Below are 21,296 nucleotides of genomic sequence, written 5' to 3'. Positions count from 1 at the left end.
CGGTTTTGCACATTCTTAACAATATAATTTTTTTTAAAAGTAAAAAAATAGAAACCAAAGGCAAAGTCTTGTCAGTATGCGTCATTCTAACTTTTCTTCTAGTGCCTCACTCATCAGCTTATACGGAAATTGAAAAAAAATCTGGATCGCTTGTTAATTTGCGTGAGGGGAGAGTGCCATCCATTTTGTTCATTTTAATTGGCTGGATTCCAGAATTATTTAGGCGGGTGTGTGTGTGTGTATTTTGCTGTCGAGAGCGCGTGATTTACTTCCGGTGGCCGCGGCATTCAATTAAGCCACTCTCGCGCAAATGCGGCGCCACATTTTAATGAAATGCGCACCGTCAGAGAGACAAAGGTGCTAATTTCCCCTCCCGTGCATTTCCGCCTTTGCCGCCATTTCTCCTCGTTAAATTCGTACGCACTCGCGAATAAAACCACCGCACCAGCCATTTTTCCTCATTCCCTTGCTACAATATGTGTGTGTGTGTGTGAGAGAGAGAGAGAGAGAGAACCCCGAAAAAAAAAACACAAACAAACACGCTTTTTATTTGCAACACTGGGCGAATTTCCGTGTGTGACGGATCTTTAGCTTTTCCACGGCTTTGTATACGCACAAAGAATTAATTTTGTTAAAAAAATAGGGTGTTTCACGTAAAAAAAAACTATTTTTTAAAATTTCTAATCTAAATATACTTCCCGATAATTTCAATTCCTGGTTTTTACCGAAATATACTTCTGGTAATTGTAAGATATAAGATAGATTAATTATTTTAAATTCCACTTTCCTTCGAATTTCATGAAAGTACATGGAAATCTTCAGCTGCACCGGAAGAATATTATTTTCAAGTGCACGTTACGACAGAGAGCAGGTACTCAACAGGCAGACAAAAGCATTTTCCGCGTCTAGACTGTTCCGATTCCACGATGCAGAATAAAGTGGAAATATACGAGTTTGAGTGGTGAAAATGCGAAAATGCGCGAACGAGCGGCTGGAATTTCACTGGCTGGAAACGTGGAAAAGGGACATTTTGTTTCGACGAGGGAGAACTTTTCATACCGCGCCGCACAAAACATCACAAAGCCAATGTTTTTGCCGGCGCAGTGTGTTAATTTTAGCACACGCGAAAAGGGGTGAAAGTGAATAAATGGCGAGGCGGCCTGAGAGACCTACCTCTCCCGATACGTACCTTAGTGCCTTCGACGCTGATGATTCTGTACAAGCTCCTAGTGGAATCGTAGAAAAAGGAGACGCTAACCGCTGAGGAGGAGGCCGGAATCCACGAGCGCTTCGTTTTCGGGTCGATGTGGAACACGTGCGCCTTGCACGTGAAAATCGGCTGCTCACTGAAAACAACAGACGAGAAAATTAGTCAACTGGATGAAGGGGAGACGGAGAGCTAATTAATTTAACTGGTCGAGTTTTTTTTAATAAGGAAGCAGATCTGATCTGCTTTGGGTCTTTGATTTACATCCAATTCTAATAAATATCAATTTTAATTAAGAGAATTTCTTCACGTAACGGTGTTTAAAAATAAATTGCAATAATTGGAATTGTGCTTACAAAAAATTCTTATGTAGTAAATTTAAATTGGAACCCTACTTTTTTTAAAAAAAAATCATTTTGTAGCATCAGCCCCTTAAAATAGGGCGCCAGTTGGAGACAAACTAAAGTTTCAAAGTATTTAACAACGAGAATATCCCTCCAATTATCAATTTTTTGGTCAGAAGACTTTACAATTTTTTATCTTCCTTATTAAATTTAAAAAATTACCTTCAAAAGATATTCTCAATTCAGTGATAGCCGAAAAACATTTTTTATATGGTCGAAACCTTATTTTCATCGGTTTTAACAACGAAACTCTGTGCTTCAGCCAGCAATTTCGTGTCGAGTACGGAACAAGCCTTTCCAATTTATAGAGAATGATTTGTAATTTTGAAAAGGCGATTTTCCTTAACTGCTTAGAGCCAGCCCCGAAAGGCCGGATTTCCGAGCGCTGCGTTCAGAATTTCTCGGGTCGAATTTTATGACGCTGCTGTGGGAGGCGGTAAAAGTGCAATCTGGTCGTGTGCGGGGCGGGACGACGGGCGATAAAATAATTCCCGGCGCTTGTTGCCGCTCTCTCGTGTTGATAATAATAATTGAGCGTCGTGCTGCGTCGGGATTATTAGCAGCGGTGCGGAGAGTCGACGATACAAACCACAACACGCGTGTCGCGCACCAGAATAGAGTGAGAGAGAGAGAGAGAGAGAGAGAGAGAGAGAGAGAGAGAGAGAGAGAGAGAGAGAGAGAGAGAGAGAGAGAGAGCGCACAGGCTGGCCCGTAATTATCGATCCACGCGACCATCGGCTTGGAATTAATTAATGCTTCCGTCCAGCTTGGCCCATCATTTGTTTCCTTCCAGCCTTCCTTGCCCTATTTTGATTAATTTTTCCACTCGACCCAACTGCGCCGGGCTGACGCAGACGACCTTATTGAAAGGAAGCCCGAGTGGTCTTCATCAGCAAGAATCCGCCTCCGGCAGATAAAGATACTTGGCAAAGTTGGAGTACAAGTTGCACAAGAGAAGGGCAATGAAAATTTCTTAGTTTATTAATTTTGTTGCATTACATGGGACAAGAATGTGACTATGTAGACCCCGGAATTCACTGCAGGACAAATTGATATTTGATAATATCAAGTTTGAAGTTTATTTTCAAAGCAAAAAGAGAAAATTTTGTAGACTTTGTCAAATTTTTAAATTTAATTGCTTTCTTTCTAAACTAAAAATGTTTACAAGACGTTTTGGCAAAAATATATTTGCAAAATATGGAAGTTTAAAATAAATTGCAAAGACTTTCTGAGCATGGGCTGACTTGCCAATCGACTTTTCCTGCAATTTACAATAAAAACTTTAGAATCTGGAAATTGATGGCTTTTACTGATACCCGGATCACATTATTTGAAATAGTTTTTTTTCTCGTTCCAGTGAAAAGCTGTTCCTATCCTTCCCAGCGGGACGCACGTAGCCCAATCAAAAAACGAAGCCGAAAATGAAATGGAAGCAATTAGGGGAGGAACGAGGCCAGCGGGAGCCGCTTTTCCACCTGGGAAGAGTGGGTTCCCTGCATTATTAACAGGCCGACTGCACAAATTGAATTACCGCTTTTTCGCCCTTTTCCTGCGGCAATGTGCATTTCCGGGGGTTACGTCTTCTAATTGAAGCGGCAAAAGGGTCGACAGAGGAAACAACCCTTCACCGCAGTGTCAACAAAAACACGCGGCACACTTGGGGGGCTGCAAAGATGAATTCTGTTTGCGCCAAGGGTTTTGAGGGAAAAGAAAGAAAAAAGCACTCTGCTAGGCAAATAATATTCTTTTCAATTCAATTACGGAGATGGTCTCGATTTTGCCTCTCTGCAAGCGCAAACTTTGACAAAGTTCAGCAGAAAAAGTTGCCGAATCGAAAACACAAGCTCGCAGAAATCGTATTATGCTATATAGAGGGAGAAAGAGAGAAGACAAAAGCTTATTGAGGACATATATCAAACACTATCGGATTGGTGCTTTCATCCCCTTTTAAGAATTCAAAATAAATGATTGAATTTAGACCGAAATTTCGGGCCACTTTTGAGGGAGCGAATTTCGTGGTGCGCGTGGCTTGTTGTTAATTAAAACGCGCTGAAACATTTAGTCGGAAGAGCGGAAAGCAGGTGGGGCCGTGATTTATCGTCTGTTCAGTGTTCGGCCGCGCGCGAGAGCTGCTCTTTATTAATATTTCACGCTGCGCCCGCGAGAGGCTGGCTGCCACCCCCACACCCTCCCCTGCGCCCGACGCCCCTAAACACTCACACGTGTTTGCGTGCGCGCTAATCCAGCAGTGGCCGACCGCTCAAATTAATTGCTCTCGCAATTTTTCATTCCTGCAGCCGCCAAGGGACGTGAGAAATGAATGCATATTTGGTGAAAAATAATTACAAACGAAAATGGCATTAATTTCTCCAGGGATGGGCCTATTATTTCTTCTCAAAAGGGATTTATTCCTTATTTTTGGTGTGTGTTGTCAAGGAAAATTAAATTAAATAGGCCTCAGACTTGTTTAAGAAATTCTAAAAATGTTCACGTCTGTTTTTCATTTGGGTTAGGCAAAATATCTCTTAAAGCACCTCTTTTGAGTCAAATGAAAATGTAAATTATAAAAAAATGGATATTCGTATTAAATTTACCAGTCTGTCAGTCCTTTTTCAGCAATGTTCGCCATAAATTTATCCGTGTTGATATTTAGTTGACTGGGCCCGGTGTGCTTCTTTTTGTTAATCCCGAAAGATTTATATTGATATATTTTTTTAAATTGGCCATGTTTCACGTCCCTCTCCAGCGCCGTGTGCGTGGATATATTAATAGAGTAGTGCTGCGGGCAGCGGTGGAGCAGTGTTGCGAATCGGCTTTATCGCCATTTTACAGCGACGAAACGGACGCTTGCTTTATGGCGTCATTATTCGCGCCGCAAAAATCGCCGTTTGTAATTGCTAAACCAACCAATGGGATAATGAGCAAAGTAGCGTAAATTTTTAACGAGATTATCCATTGCAAATTCATCTCTATTTAACCAAAGCGCTTGGTCAGCGAGATTTTATTTCGCAAAAACGCCTGGGACAAAGAGAATGAGCACGGCTGGTAAATTGGTACGGTTGATTTTTTTTCTGAGCTCCGATTGCCATGGGAACACGAATCTTTTGCAAGCTTTGGATGATTAAATTACACTTTTTATCGTTAGTAAGAGTTTTGAATCGTTTGAAAAGCTGTTTAAAGTTCTATTTATTTTCCTCCGACTTGGGAAATCAGATCGATTTGGTCTAAATTCGGCATTTTGGCATTTTTAGCTCAAATTTGTTTCTCCCCTGTGAAATTTGTCATTCATTAGATTTTCAACTTTTCCACTCTCGAAATAAGGTAAAGGGTATGGTAGTTTGGGGTAGATTTTAACTGATTTAGAATAGTTGCGGCCCGTGAGCAAGCGCTGGAAGGAGCAAGCACCGTATGATGGTTCTCTTTACTGATATTTCGCCAAGGGATGCATGGGGGATGGGGGTTGAGCACTTTCAAAACCCCTTTAGTGTGTTAGGGGAGGTTGAGAGTTGAGACGAGTCTAACGGTGTGCAGTTTTGGCGAGTTTAAATAATTAGCAAAATTATAAAAATTTATGTTTTTCGAGTTTAAATCTCAGTAAATTTGTTCCAAATTCAAAATATCAATCCCCTCTTGGACAAATGATAAAAATCTTTGGTAGAAATTTGGAAATAACACGTAAAAAGTTGGTCTAACCTTTAAATTATCGCCAAATCGGTTTTGTTAGCTTTGCAAACGGCCTCATTTTGATGGATTAATTTATGCTAATGACAGAGAGAACTCGAAACCGATTCGCACGCGTCGACCGACAAGAGCCAAAACTCCCCTTCCCATTGGGGTTTTGCTCTTTGGTCGGAGTGCTTTTGGAATAGGAATGTCGAAAGGAATTAGCGCTTGTTTGCTGGAGAAAACCACGCGGCCACGGCGAAGGCAGGCATTCGATTAATTTCCCGCTTCGTTTCGCCGATCAAAAGACGCGTATATGTACGTGATCAGCAGGTGCTTCAAACGAGTCTGCGGTGAATTAATTCGCAACTCGGGCCCGCGTGCACCCCTAGCCGAGTCGGCGGGGTGCACACTTCGGTGTCGGGTTCGCATGTGGGACACATCAAAGGCCCGCGCGCGAGAATCGGTCCGACTGATCAGCACATGCTCCTTTCCGGCAAACAACGCGGCCGAGGAGGGCGTGGCATCGCGGCACACGGTTCTTCCGCCGGATTCCTTGCTGATATACCTTTGAAAGCTATATAGCTGCCCGACGGCGCAGGTATATCGCATGCAAGAACGCGTTTTCAATCTTCTCGGCTATAGCAATAATCTTGACCGGCGAAAATTCGCATCCTCACCCCCCGAGCAGGGTGCGATAGCCCTCCCACAACGGCGCAGTTTGCTTCCAGAGATATGCAGCAGTTCAAACACCCTTGGGGTTGGTGGATTATGACATAACTTTTTAGCCGGATTGAAACGCAACGTCCCCAGGGTTACGAAAAACCTCATAATGCACTGCCCTGGAAAAAGGTTTTTTACAAATAATCTCATATAGTTTTATATTTTTAGCCAAGAGATTTAATTCAAACCTTTTGGTATGAAAGGATTTTCTTAAATTATTGAAAAATCAGCGAAACCTTTTTTTCGTGCGAATAAAGGGTGTTTAAATAAAGCCAATCATCATTTCTTGCGATTCATGCGCAAGAAATTGGTTAAAATTGACTGGCAAAAACTGTAAGAAAATTCAACCCTGATAATCCCAGCGAAAACTGCAAATTAAAAAATAGAAATTTCTTCAACAGGTTTTACTGAAAAGTCTGGAGCCAAATATTGACATTTGCTTTTCATCCGATGAAAGTTTTCTCTCCTTGCAAAGTCTGAAAATTGCGATTGCTCGAGCTGCAGGCTACATTAAGTTGCAAAAGCTCCGATGGAAAATCAAGATTTCAGATATATTAATGTGGTTTTGTTTGGGAGGACAAAAGAAGTGAGTGCTGAATCGGCTGAAAGTATCGTTTCCGGCCTTTTCTGCGCCCTCCAGTTCCACTCTGCGCGCCCTTTGTTGCTTTTTTCCTCTCGCTCTCTGTTTTCGCAACGAATTTATGGAGTGGGCAGTTTGATGAATCGAACAAGCGGCTCGTTTTTTGTCTCGCCGAGGAGGTGGAAACGGAGCGGAAAAGCATGCGTCGACGGTAAAACTTTTCCAATTACGCTGACATGTGTCAGGCTGCTGGACCCAAGGAGCATTTCCCTTGTTGCTCTCCAGCTTGCCGCCGGCCTCATTTTTGTGTATTTTTAATGCCGACGCATCCCTGGGGCAACCAACTGCGAAGCGATAGCGGAAAATAAGAAACAAAGCCTAGTCCGATTCGGGCGGCGTACGGCAGAATTCTCCCAGCTAAATCGAGCGGAAAAACGAGTTTCCTTTCTGGGAGACGACAAAATATTGAGGAAACTAATCATTAAATGATACACAAAAAGCGAAAAAACTGTACAATATAAAAAATATGAATGGGCGGTAGATAGAGGAAAGATTTTATGGAAGCAGCGGGGGCCAGATGTGCGATAAAATTGGTTCCCGCTGCGCAGATCCAAGATGGCGTCTGAATGTGAGAAACAAAACGCTCTCTTTGGATTCCCGTACGAGTGCCAAGAGTTTTTTTACGATCCAAAAGACACAGTTAGGACAAGAAATGCAAATTATGTCACAATATTGACGAAAACTTGGTTCTTTTTGCACATTTTCACGTGACCGTTTTTTCGCGCCATACTCCACCGGACGCCATACCTGCGCGTCGCACGAATCTGGACATTCTGGACCCCGCTGGATGGAAGGAGAGGAATCATCAAGAAAAACGTGAACCAAAGGTTCATCAAGACGACATGAGTGTTAGGGGTACATTCCCTTAATTGTTGACAAAAATTACATAATCAAGACAGGAATGGTCAAATCCAAAATGATGCCACGAAGACTTCACACACAGGTTCCCCTTGTTCCCTTTCGATTCTTTTGCATTTCGAATCATTAGAAAAATGTTTCTGTCAAAATTCGATCTTCGACGAACCACTAAAACAATTGTAAGAATGTTTTCCCTCTCAGTATACTCGTTAGAACCTAAATTAATCCTGCTCAACAAAAATTTTCTTCCTCTGGAGTAAATCTTTTCAGCATTAAAGGAGGAAGCCACCGGGGTTAACAATATGCATTGGATTTGTCTTTCGAGGCTTCACGCTTTAAAGCACCCATTAATGCACTCGTCTGCTCAAGTTGCTTTGCCGACGCTGGAAAATTTCGCGAGGCAGGTGCATGAAATATTTGCGCAGAGCAAAAGTTGCTTTTTCGTGTTCCATCCGTTTAGGCGGCTTACGCGGCGAAAGCCGATCGCAAATTGCTAGCGTGTTCGCCGCCGCAACCAGCTTGCTCTCGCAACTGCTGGCACAGCGAAGCAAATCCTCGGCGGCGCACAGCTGCGCGAGTGCAGCGCAAAAGGGCTCGAGGAAAATCCGACCACACAAAATTTCGCGAGCTGCTCAGAATTAATTTCGACTTTTCGTCAGCAGCAGACGTTGCGGAGCAAGCCACCGCTGCCCGTCTCTAGGGTTGCCAAAATTCTAAAAGGATGATGACACAGCGTGAAATCAATCAAAATGCAGAAAAGAGATTTCATTTTCGGTTTAACGTGAACTCGACTTGTTTAAACAGAGGTCTCAGTCGGCCAGCCGCACTGGGTCACGTGGTTAGCCGCCAGCCACCGCGATTTTGGATTAGCCAGCAAGCCGTCGGTCAAAAAGGTAAAAAAATCGAAAAGTACAGGAGAAAAAAACTGGTCTCCAGCCAGTTAAGTGCTATTTAACTTCACTTTTAAAAAAATCGCCTAAAATTACGCCTTCAAATCAATTCAAACTTGAGAATATTTTTTCACCTCTCAAATTAATTCCTCCACTTCCCGATTTTTGGACGCGTGGCAACCCTAGGGAGCGCCATAATCGACGGGGCGGGTGTTAATGCCTTACATCCTTTTTACTGAGAGGCAGACGCGCTTCTAAATACACGCCAGGCAATAAAACACTCTCTGCTTTTTATTTGCTCGGCTTCGCACGCTTTTCACGGTACAAAATTCGATTTTCCCCGAATCAAATTAGCCCGCGCCCCCCGAGGAAAGTGGCGCAAATTTTTCGCCGCGTCATCTCGCGCCTCGGCGTCTCACGTTCGCCTTCTAGTGATTCTCGCAGCGAACTGTTTGAAATTTGACGCCAAACAAGCCCGCATCCATTTTGGAAACATAATATCATAATAAATAATAAAATGATACGTTCATTGAGCGACGCTGCGGAAATTTCAATTCACAAATTGGACGGTTCTTGGAATATTTCCTTTGTCGAAGCGAGAAAATCATTTAGACTGCCAAGCAATAACACGAAATCGAATTTCTATTTATGGCTTTTTGAGGGCTCCGGGGAATTTTAAGTTTGTATTTCAAACTATTTGTCAAGCTACCCTTTTCAACAGGATTACGTCCCTGAGCGCGTGTTTGAAAGGCGAGCGAGATTTGCATGCATTCGGCACAACAAACCCGCCGAGTTTTGGGTCAAAAGTATATTTGCATTTGGCGGATCCGTCGCCCTGGGAAATAACCCTTTGGAAAAAGACGAGCCCGCGCCCGCCGAGAGTTTTGCTCGTCAAATTATTATATGGCACCGACGAGTTTTATTTCGTCACCAGCGATGAAAAATAAATATAGCCGAGTTTTATAGCAGAGCGCAGATGGAGCACACACGCACTTATTTTATGACGCGCTCGATTAATCGTTTCAAATCCGATGAGGATAATAACTGACGTTTACGTGTGCCTCTTTATCAATTCATAAAGTGTCGCCAGCTTGGATCCACTCGGCGAAAGACAAACACTTCTTTTTGCGCTGATTTTGCTGTACGTTTCATTTAAAACTGCTCTATCGACATTCTCAAAAGAAATAAAAGCAAGTATTTAAATACGTGACTGGTGTTGAAATCGAGTTCAAATGTGAGCCAATCAGCAGTCGTAGAGGTCAATCGCTTGTTGCCATACTGCTGCTGTTACACATAAAACCGCCGTCGGTGTCTGTATTATTTCACCGATTCAAACTCACACTTTTATTGAGTTTCAGATTTTATGAACTTCGCCGTGACACGTGTTTTACAGCGTGTTTGTTTTTCTTGGCGCAGACGAAAGGGAGGAGGAAAGAAAGAGAGGCTGGTTTGTCCAGCGCTCGATTTCCTGCCTTCAAAGCAAAAAGCGAGCTCCCCAGATCGCCGGCAGATAATCCGCGCTGGTGTGTGCGGGTTTCAAAGCAAATAACATCCGGCGGCAGTCTTCACCCAGGAATGAATACCAAACACACGCAACGTTGCAAAGTGCAGAGCGACGAGAGAAAAACGCGATTTCGGTCCGCCCGGGTTTCTATCAAATATTTTTCCGTATTAATCGTCTTGTCACGTAGCCTTTGAATGATGAGCTTTGATCGCATGGTGCGAATTTCATCCCGACGCCAAAGGATATTTTTCTTTCACCCAACGGGATGGGTGAAATTCGGTTTTTATTTTCATAAAGGGAGGCAGGATTTGCTTGCATTTTTTCTCGTGTGTCAAAGGGCTTTCCTTGTTTCCACCTGGGCGGAGTCAATTAGGTCGGCCGTCGACTGCGAGCAATAATTGCTCACTTGAGCGAGCGCTTGAACAAATTTGGCTCTCGCGCGCGGGACGGAGGGAGATATCTTACATTACGGAGCGAAAAGAATCCTTTATTGTCTGTCGGCATGCGAGCTGGCTGGCTGGCTGCCTCGACAAAATGGATTTGCTCCCTATTCTCGCGTGCCTTTTCTTTTTCCGGGCACCAACCAACGCGACGACTTTTTTAACAAGCTCTCGGTAGCAAATAACGGAAAATTGGCTTGCAGCTTATTTTGTCTCGTGCATGCTTTAGGAAAAAAGAGAGCCACTTTGTTGTTGTACACACACAGACACATACACGCTGCTTTTCCGTGCACCCACTTTCGCGTCTGCAGCACTTCTTGTCGCCGCGTATCGATTTCTCCTGTCACGTTTCTCTCTGATCATTATGTGGCCACCCACAGAATCGCAGCTTTTCATGAGATTGCGTGAGGGAAAGAGGAGCACCGTGATTATGTTTCAGTCCGTACACCCACTCCCCTGCTCCATTCAATGCCATCTCATTCTTTTCCGCGTTCTTTTCATTTCAACTGATTATCGCGAAAGGTTCGAGCTTGACCCCTCCGTAATTAAATGACTTCTAACGTCGCAGTATTACCTAATCGTCCTCGAGGTCAATTTTACACTTTCTTGTAAATACAAAACTCAAAATTTACAATTTCTTAGATTATTTATCAAAATTTGCTGATTAGATCTTTTGCTCCAGCATTTTTCTTAGAGTTACCACCCGGCTTTTTTGAACACTGAGTTTTAACGGTTTTTACCACTCATTTTTTTACCAATTTCTTGCGCAAGAATTGCAAGAAATGAATTTATTCCATTTTTCTGCTATGAGAATTTAAAATTTGCGGTCAGAGGGGTCAAATTTCCTCTACTGTGCAGATTTTTTCTTTTAAATTGCAATTTTGCTGCCTCAATTTCTCCAAAAATGTATCTCTAACAATTTTGCAAGATAACGTGAAAACATTGCCAGCAAAAAATTGATAAAAACTGAAAAAAAACGTTTTTTTACCACTGTATAGCATTTTTTTTAAATTGCGGGTTTTATAAACACTGATTTTTCTCCTTCCCTTTCTTATTTACTTGTGCATTATGTGTTTTTCAGGAATTTTGAAACTCGTTCTTCCACTGCCCTGGTGCTCGAGTCAAAAACCTCCAGAGAGAGAGACATGCAGCGGCCGGACACGAAGTGACACGTTTGGCGGCCATTAGCGGACGGCGGAGGACTAATTACAGGGGGACCCAGATGTCGGCCGGCACATAATTTGGTCGATTCGACGCCAACACCCTTTATCGCGGCGCTCTCCCTCAGGGAAATTGCGGTCTCTTTGATTCGGACAACAGCTAGCGCACTATTGGAATTTATCGCCTGCGCCCCTGCTGTGGGACTTCTTTGAAGGGTGTAATCGTGTTAAGTTTGCAACTTGAAAAGCGACACAATAAGCCGTTAATATCTAGAGAGGATGGCAAGAAATTCAATGAATGACAGGAGAATATATAAATCAAAATGATTTTGCAGGTTCTTCTAGCAGCAAAAAGTGCTCACCAACGGATTCAAGAGAGATAGATGCCCGTTACCTGCGAAAAACGTACGTGTTTGGTTTGGTGGGCTTCTGTGGCTCAGGTGTGAGTGGAGGAAGGAATAGCACTCGGGAGAGCGCGCTAAATAAAACTTGTGAAATGTGTTTGTGTGGACTTGAGAGAAAGCGGGGTTTTTTGGGGTTGCTGGACGTGACCAGTTGTAACATTTTATCTCTCCGTTTCACTGATTTTTATGAATTCATAATATAGCCCACAGATTTATTTGTCTGAAGTTCTATCTCACCCTTATATGTGCGTTCTTTTTCTAGGAACCTGTGATTGAAACTTCAAAGGACAAATTGAAATTTATCGCTCACTCTCCGCGTTTAATTTCGCACCTTAATTGCAATAAATTGCTGTTTCTTCCGATTTAAGCTCAAAGGAGGAAAAAATATAACTCGGCTAGTTTTATTACGACGAAAATTTCATCCCCGGCTGTGCGTAATAAAATTTTTATTACCTTTCGGTTATGAGTCGCTCGTTTCGCTCGTAAAGATTATTTGGCGCGACCATTTTGAAGCAGAAAGAAACGCCGCTCTGCATTTCCACCCCTGACAAAAAATATGAATTTCGACCGCTCGCGGTGTTTTATTGCATTTCAAGTGCTTTTATTTTATTTTTCGTATGTGAAGGCACTTTGCTTCCTTATAACGCGCCCCCAAAATGTCTTTTGAGCATAAAATGCGCTTACTTAGCCGCGTAAAAACGTTATAAACACGTCACGCTTTTATCTACAATAAAACAGGCATTACGCTAATATAAGATAAAAAAATTAAACAACATTATTTGATAACAAGAGCAAAAACAAATTAAATATATCTTGATCTAAAACGAGGAACTTAAGACACTATATAGAATTAACCGTTAGTAATTTAATTTTATCAAAGGAATCGACCGTAATTAAATAAAACAATTTACTTTTTATTGCTGTACATAAAGAAACATAAATATTTGGAGCGGAGGGTGTCCTCGTTAATGAATGTTTCGAAAGGGAAAAGGAATTCAAAGTGGAAGGGAAGCGTTTAAAGGCCAAAAATAGCGCTCACCGCTAATCGCCGTTGTTTGTTTCGTTTTAAGCGTTGTTTGCGGCTTAGCCAGGTGTGATTTACTCTACGTTTAGCGTCTAATTTGCATTCACCCTCGTTTGCATTTTAACTGCGCCGAAGAATAATTGGTGCGTAACAAAAAAGCACTCGCCTGCGCGTTGTCTTAGCCTGAACAAACAACGACGCGAGTTTCGGCGGGTGCTGGGATGAAGGCATTAGCGGCCTTATTTCAGCGTCTGCGGCTTCGGAAATTCGATCCCAGCCGACGAGAAAAAGCAAATCGCCGTATTCAACTTTTTGCTTTTGGAATTTCTTGAAATTTTAATCTCGAGTTTGGGTCGAAAAAAGCTGCAGACAACTCGATTTGTATGCAAATGCATTTTCAAGATGAAACGACTTTTGCGCAGCGCAAAAGTCTTCTTCCATTCTTTCTTTCTCTCCGGGGGATTAAACACACACACGTTCTTAAAAGTGGAGCGGAGGAGAGGAAATTATCATAATCTGCTTCTTTTTCTTCTTATTCTGCGCCGCAATTTGTGCCGCAGAGGGCGCTTGTCATTCGAAACTCGTCGCCGAGATGATAAACCGCAAAAACACGGTCTTATACGTGTGGTGATTGTGGCACAGATATCCAGAAAAATTGGTTTCATCTCCAAAGAGCGGTGGTAAAACGGCATTTTATCGATCAGCCTCGAAAATAAATTGACGGGAAAATTCGATTTTTGCTCGTTTTACCAAATTGAAGTTTCAGAGGGATGCTCAACCGCGAGGGACAAAATATGCAGAATTTTTCTAAGGTACTCTGTTTTTTAAAATAAATTTTACAACCTTCCTAAGCTGTAAAATAATTAAACGAGATTAAAAAACTTGGCAATTCGGATTTCTTCCAACTGCCAGAGAAAAATTAAGACGAGAACAAGAGCGTCGGGAGGAAGTATCCCTGTCTTCCATCAGCGGATTATTGACGCAAAGAGGTTTAAAGTCAATGAGGCTTTTTATAGTTTGAGGCACCAAGAATCAGTGCATTCTGTTTGTTTACTTGGGCACTTACTCTCGCTCCGTCGCGCTTGTTCTGAGTCGTTTGCTTGCCTGGCAGCTGGTGGCCCGAGTCTATTCGCTTTTATGGAGGAAAAAACGCAAGACACGTGTTCGCAGCCTTTCGCATCTTACTCGAGTAATCTTGGCCCGGGAGATTGTTGCGCTGGAATGAACTCTTTTCGCCCCTGAATATTTATGCTGCGAAAGATGGAGCCACTGCGGAAAAAGCTGCGGATTTAGAAAATTAGGTGTGTGTGAAAAGTGCAGAGCGCGTCGCTTTCTTTCCTCTCTCTCTCGATTTGCGCGATTAACAGCACACGCGTTCGGGGGCGGGAGCGAAAAAAGAAAGCCGTGTGGCGCAGAAATAAAGTAAATCTGCTGCCTGATTGCACGTCAATCGGCCTTGCCGACGCGGAAGCAGCTTATTTTTCTTCCAGAGTGCTTTTCTCACTTTTCAACAACGAAAGAGTGAGAGAACGAACTCAGCTGCGTGCTTCTCCGGGCCAAATTGCTTATCCGATTCTCAGATTGCTTCGTCCAAGAAGGGAGAAACATGCTCTGCACTCCTAAATTCGGCGAAGAACGATTCGGAGCAGGGGGAAAATAAGTGACAAATTTTACTTTTAATTTCATTCGAGCTTTCTGTTAAGCCAATCCAATCCAAGTCCCTCAGAATTCAGAAAATGCATGGTCTTTCCCGAACCTTTTAGTGAATACTATGAGAGCTAAAACAGCGAAAAACTGGATTGGTCCAAGACTAATATTGCCAATGAGCAGGACACCAGAGACGAGGGAGCATGCGGCAATTATTGATTCATTGATGGTCGTGAGTAAATGCGATACTCACCGCTTTCTGCCGAGCAAGAGGCTGCATAAGTAAAGCTGCTGAAGCTGTTCCGCAGTCAGTTCGCCGGACATCGAAAGGTAGGGGGGATCGGACACGCGGCTCGGTCAGTCAGTCAGGGGTCAGGTCGGGAGTCCTTGGAGGCGCACACATGCTCTCGCCGCCGACCCGCCGACGACCGACTCGCGACACTCACTCACGCACGCACTGCTCAGTCAGAAATAGTTCAACGCACAGACCGACCGACTCGGGACTCGGCCGGCGGAGAAGCAAGCAGAGCGACTGACTCAGTCCCCTTACAACTTTTTGTCCATAGCCACGAGGCCGGAGCTCATCTGCAAGCGACACACCGAGGTCAGACTCGCGTGGCGCTTTCAACGGGCCCCAAAAATGTAGTTGCATCGGCTCGGGATCGGACTAGAGCGTGGATTTTTAGCTCTTATCTTTATTTTTTTGTTCAGGCGGTTATGATTAGGCCAATCAGTTATCAAGATTTGTTGAAATTCGAATTGCTTTGGAGTGTATTTTAAAGGTTTCAGCCCCTCGTTTTAGTTTAAAACCATTTTTTTACCATGTCCAGACGTAAATTATCGATGGGAAGAATTGGCACAAGCGTGAAAGTGCATCATGACGGCTTAAATTTTCAGGGTATTTAAGGGTAGGTCCAGTCAGCCCTGATTTCTGGGTTTACTTGTTTGATTTGAAAAAATAATCAGAGATCAGGGGAGTATTGTACCCTGCTTTTATCTTCCTGATTACACAATTTAATTTTCTGACGCAACCGTTGTGACGTTGTGACTACATTTTGCACTGTCCGTATCCTTCAATTTTAACTCCGCAACGAAGAAGTTTTTTTCTTTAGGTCAAGTTGAAGAGTCGAGTGCTCAAGAAGATGAGGCAGTGCGAAAATCACTACTTTGTTGAATATTCAAATATTTGCATCCCGGGTTCAGCATCTCTTCGAATTAAGCAGCACGCGGCTGGATATGAATTTTAATTGGCAAAGTTGGCAACAGTATGATAAAGAACTGGAAGCCGACATCTGGGCACAGTTTGGCGCTTTTGTTTCGTCTCCGTAACAATAAATAAATGGGAGATGTCGCACGCCGGAGGCTCGGAAAATGCAAATCTCAAGACAAACAACAACAACAACAAACAGCACGTGCTGTCAAAAAAGCAAAACTATTTCCAGAGAGTGATGGCACGCAATTTGCACCGAAACGGAATTATAATCCCGCGTCTGCATAGTCTCGAGACGCGCGTATGTTTTTATTTTTACAGCGTTGCCGAGCAAAAGTTGCTGCTACGCTCTTTACGGTCAAGTGGAGAATTTCGAGCCGCCTCTCGAGTTTTATCTGCACCCCGAAATACATACTGCGCCTCCGATAAAACGGAGGACCAACGAGAGCTTAATGAAGCGACCGTCGAGGGCCGACGCCGCGGTCAAAGTGATATCTTGGCCGGCCAGCGCCGCAGCTCAGCCTTTTTACAGCTCAATTCAGACTAATGCGTCCAAAAATGCGCCAGCAGAAGCAGATCGATCACTCTAGGCTTTAAACGGAATGGTTGACTGTGTCTAATGGATTCAGATATCAAATTATTTTTGTACAGGCTGCAGGGCTACGTTGTTTTGGTAAAATGAAACCGCAGAGCAATTTAAAACTGTTCAGTGGCACTTTATATTGATTGAATCCCTCTAACACGATCAAAGGCGCTGAATAAATCAGCAATGGAGGGTGTGTGGAGAGTTTATTTTGCTTTCTGTTGGGAAATTTAGTTTGTTTGTCGGAGTTTTACTTTTTTTGTAGCATGAAAATAACGGAGTTAGGTCGATTTGCAATTAAATTTCTGATTTCAGAAGGAAATGGATAATTAAAATTACTATTTTTGAGCAAACGTCCAGTAAATTAAAATATTTGTTACTGAACTTTCTTCTGTTGCACGAAAAAATATTTGGCGGACGAAAAATGCAAATTTATCTTACCAAAATACTCAGAAAATCCGTTTCTAAGTTTTTTGGGGCTTGAAAATAAACTACACTCCTGATACACGACACAGCATTTTGCTTGTGTCGGGCGAGAAATCCCCACAGTCTCAATGAGTAATTCGGACCAATTTGCAGGAACCACTCCGGAAAGTTCCACTGTCTCAAAATCGCATTATTTTCACAGGGAAATAGCAGGCGCTCATAAATATTTGAAAGTGGTTGAATGTGATGGCTCCCCGAAGGAAAATTAAGCGCGAAACAAATGTTGGCGTGTCAGCTGTGCTCTCTCATTGGAGCCGACGAAGGTGATGTCATTAAACATTTGGAGCTGGCGCGCGTCTTCATTTCATCCGCCGCTGAATCAATACAAGAGCGAGAGCGAAAACGCGTGCAAAGAACGAGCGAGAAAGAGAGAGAGGAACGGATCCGCGGGCAAAAGGGAAAAAATGAAAGCAGCAGAGTCGAAAAGAAGCCGTGTTTGTGCTCGTGCGGTTTTAATGACTCGGCGCCAGATATAAAAAGAGGGAAAAAGATGGCATGCGGCCGCCCCAATGCTAGATTGCATTAGGGACGACAGATTTACGGCTAGGAAAGAGGAAATTGAACTGGGAAGAAGAAGCAGCGTATATATAGCTCGCACTGATTGAAAAAGTAAAGATTTATTTAATGAAAATTCAAGCAAATAATTAATATTTCAACGGATTTACCAAAAAACTACCTGGTAAGGTGGTTTTATATTAAAAAATATACAAAAATCAGATGCATTTAAAAATAACATACTTAACAAGCAAGAGAGCGTCAACAGAATTTTATTTTTGCCGATTTTGCAGGACATTTTTGGCGAATTTTGAGAACTAAATTAGCTTATTTAGAGTTAACGCATTTTAAAAGTATGCGTTGAGCTCCTCTCGCCAAGCCCGATCGAATGAACACCAAAAATTGAGGTCATCGGCCAAGGTCAAAGGACACCAAGAGTCATTTTCGAGCGTTCCGGGTGTTTTTAGGGTTTTTTAAAAATTAAAAATCCGAAACACCTCTTAAAAGTAGTCCCAGGGTACGTGTGAACTTGTGTGAAAATTTCAAGGTGCTGCTCGGCTTCATTTACACAAAATTCAATTGAGAATTAAAAAAAAATCAATTTTTGCCTTTGTTGTGAGCGCAAAATCTCGGGTTCTAAGAAATGCAAAAGGATTTCTTTCCTTTAATTTGTCATTAAAAACAATTTATCATGCTGGTTTACTACTTAATTAAATTTTATTTGATTGGTGGGCAGCACATATCCAGAATCTTCCTGTCTATACCACTTCACAGTCAGATGCGTTGGTTTGTAAGATTTTGCATACTGTGCTCTCTTTGAAATTAACACTCGCATCTCTCCCTAAGAGTTTCAAATTTCAAAGTGGGAAATTTGATTACGCTGCAGTCTTTGTATAGTGGCCCCATTTGAAAAGAAGCAAATAAAAAAAGACGAGAGAAGATGAATCATGCAGTGGCAAACAAGTAGTGCTGGCAGAAGAATTTGATTCCAGGCGGAGATGTTGGGCGAGAGTGCGTTTAAAAATAACTGCGGCGGTCGGTGCGTGTCGTTTCGCGGCGGCCGCTCGCTTCGAGTGTTTGAGAGGAAGAAGCACTCGAGAGGGCAAAAACGACGCGTCGATTTGTTTCGACGAGAGCAGCAGAGATCAGCACTTTGCCCGCCGCGCGGATTCGCCGCTGCTCAAGAGCGATTGCAACGCAAAATCCCAACTTGCGAAATCAGCGAAACAAGAGCTGGGTGTTCGAAAAACTCCAGCAGGGTGATATCGAGTTTCATTTATAATATAAATGATGAAATGATGACCGAAAATAACTGGTAAAAATGATATAAAATAAAAAAGTTGGCAAAAAAGCAATGTAAGTAAATATCTTTAATTTTGACTCGTTTCGGTAAAAATTCATATTTAGCTTGCTGCCAAAAATTCAACAATTTTTTCACCCTTTAAAATCACAGAACAGTATTTCGAGGTGAATTTTTTTTCATTCCGAATTATCGGCTGGACAAAACTTTTTAATTATCTGTATTAAAAAATTATTTTTATATTAAGGAATTAATTTAGCTAACTAAAAAGAGATTGTGAATAAAAGCAGGGAGAAAAAAAATCAGCCCTTGGTAAAAACTGGCGAACACAAAGCGAGGCGGAGGAGGGGTTGGTTTTGGATGTACATATACATATTTTAAGTTTTACTGCCAACTTTTTGAGCCTCTCGGCCGAAATATGTATTTTCGCTCTCGGGCTCAATTAGCGATTGAGCGAGTGAGCGCAGAAACGGACTTTTCAATCAAACGCGGCCCAAGTTGGAAGCGGAAAGGACCGGCTGCTGAAGGGAGGCTGCGCTCATTTCTCCAGAAATCCAATTAAGTTTTCATCTCGCTCGCGTTCTCCTTCAATTGGCGTCGTCTCTCGCTGATGTGACCCGAGAAACTAATTTCAAATCGGCCTACCGCTCGCTCTCGCCGATTCCGCACATGCTGAATCAATTTTGCACCGACGAAAAATTGACACGGAAGACTAAAACTTGGCTGATTGAAAAATTCCGCCGATTCTGCAATAAATTCCGTGTGTTTCAAATCAAAACGACGAATATATATTTATTTTTTCTGTAGTCCGCATTCCGATTGCCACTTAAATCAGGGCAAAAAAGGACGGAGCTATTTGCAGTCGCGATTTGGCGCATAATTAATGACGACCGTGACTGGAGTGAATCGCTCTCGGCCGAACAAAAGGGATGCTGTGTGCGCAAAGCGAGTCAGCAAGAAAACTATGTAGCAGCCGAGAGAGAGTGAGAGAGTGAGTGGCTCTGTGCCGGAGCGAAACGCCATTAGGCGCCCGCGCCGCGAATAAATTATCCGCCGACGAATTTTGCGCTCAATAGAAACAATCGAATGCCACTTTTGGCTCGGCAATTCGGAATTTTGCGGCCGGAAGCGAGTGCTGAATCCCGAGGGGCGGGGGTGCAGCCAGATCAATCACCGCGGGGATGTTTTCAAATGAGCAGTGAAAAGGAAATTTTTGGCAGTGCCACTGACAGCTCCAGGGTAGGAATTTCAAAATTGCTTTTTTCATTATTTGGATTTTTTACAAACAAATTTTTCATTTTGCAGCCAATAGAGTCTGCTGGAATTAGAGAGAACATGTATGTTTTTCGTTTTATTACAGCGCTTAATTAATGTTCAAAAACTTTTCTAAATTTTATATTTTCGCGCAAACTAGTTTCTATTGTCTGTGAATGAATGTCTTCCGCAGAATGAGAGGAGAGTGACAATTTTTATTTACATCGCACGGCATTTCTGTAAAAATATTTATTTTTCTTTTGCAATTAGAATTTGGAGAGTTCAATTTGCCTTTCAAGAAATGTATTTTAAAAAGTGGAATGATACTGGGCAACAATTGAAAATTATTTGAATTTTTTGATGCCATAAACAATTTGTTCAACAATTTGCAATAATAAAAAAGGACCTTCCAACAATAAAAATTCAAATTTTGCCAATTTTCTCCAAAATTTACAGTGCTTGGACATATTTTCTTGGCATATTCCGATTCCTCTCGTCGAGATCTGTCCAACGGTGTATGCCACTTATTGGGGAAACTCTTGGTTTTGAAATTAAATCGGATTTCAAGTAAGGAGACAGCCATTTCCATTTGAAAAGCACGGTAACTTTCCAGCCAATTTTCTCAAAAAATTAAAGCGCTCCTTAGGTCAATTTAGGCTTTAACTGAATCCTAAGGCACGAGTTTATGCATTGGCAACAAGCATTTTCCAGGCTTTTCCAGTATCATTCCTCTTTTAACTGTAACGGGTACGGAGCCGAGCTCATTTTTTTCATTTTCGGGTCAGGGTAATTATTTGTGTTTGTTGATAAACTGTTTCTGTTATCATGCACCATTTGTTGGAAATTCGTTATGCTACAAAGAGTTTTAGGTTAAGTTGTTTAAAATCAGTGAATAATTCAAATCCTACAATTCAAACAACAATTAAATTTCAACCCTTTGTCGGAAATTACTGGTAATCGCCGCTACAACATCGATTTACTTTGTTAATTACGTTTTGCTCAAAATGTTAATCTATAAAATTCAAATTGAGATTCTTGTTAGGAATTTTGTTCTGTTGATAATTCGATTTTGTTAAAGGTCCAAGTGATAAACATTAATTAAACATCCGAGAAATAATATTTCATCAATCCTTCCTTAAATAATTTCAAAATCACCCGCAGGTTTTCAATTTTCATGCACGCTCGGAAACAATATGAGAGAGACATTTTGCAAGAGCAATTTTGCTGTAGTTGTGCAAATCATCCATTCTTGACTGATCAGTCTTCGTTTCGCCAGCGCGGGCCAGCCGAGCGAAAGGGATCTCGGGGCCAAAAGAGCTGACATCAAAATCATCTCGAGCAGCACTCAACGTAATGGGGGCGCCGTCGGGGGTGCAACCGACGAGACTTTGTGCGTGCGTGCGC

General features: G+C 42.4%; 1 protein-coding gene across 3 annotated transcripts in view; it reads right to left on the bottom strand.

Moving 5' to 3' along the window:
- Nucleotides 1-21,296, bottom strand: part of homer (protein) — a 78,816-nt gene that overhangs the window by 17,474 nt on the left and 40,046 nt on the right. For 2 of the 3 annotated variants that reach the window (XM_065487854.1, XM_065487852.1), the window contains exon 2: nt 1,190-1,346. In XM_065487854.1, the coding sequence (XP_065343926.1) occupies nt 1,190-1,346 (157 nt within the window). Of the gene's footprint in view, nt 1-1,189; nt 1,347-14,817; nt 15,150-21,296 lie in introns of all 3 variants that reach the window. The other variant, XM_065487853.1, reaches the window with a different exon arrangement.

This window comes from Cloeon dipterum, chromosome 4 (genome assembly GCF_949628265.1).
Source record: "Cloeon dipterum chromosome 4, ieCloDipt1.1, whole genome shotgun sequence".
Classification (NCBI taxonomy): domain Eukaryota; kingdom Metazoa; phylum Arthropoda; class Insecta; order Ephemeroptera; family Baetidae; genus Cloeon; species Cloeon dipterum.
This window is presented reverse-complemented; position numbering and strand designations above follow the sequence as displayed.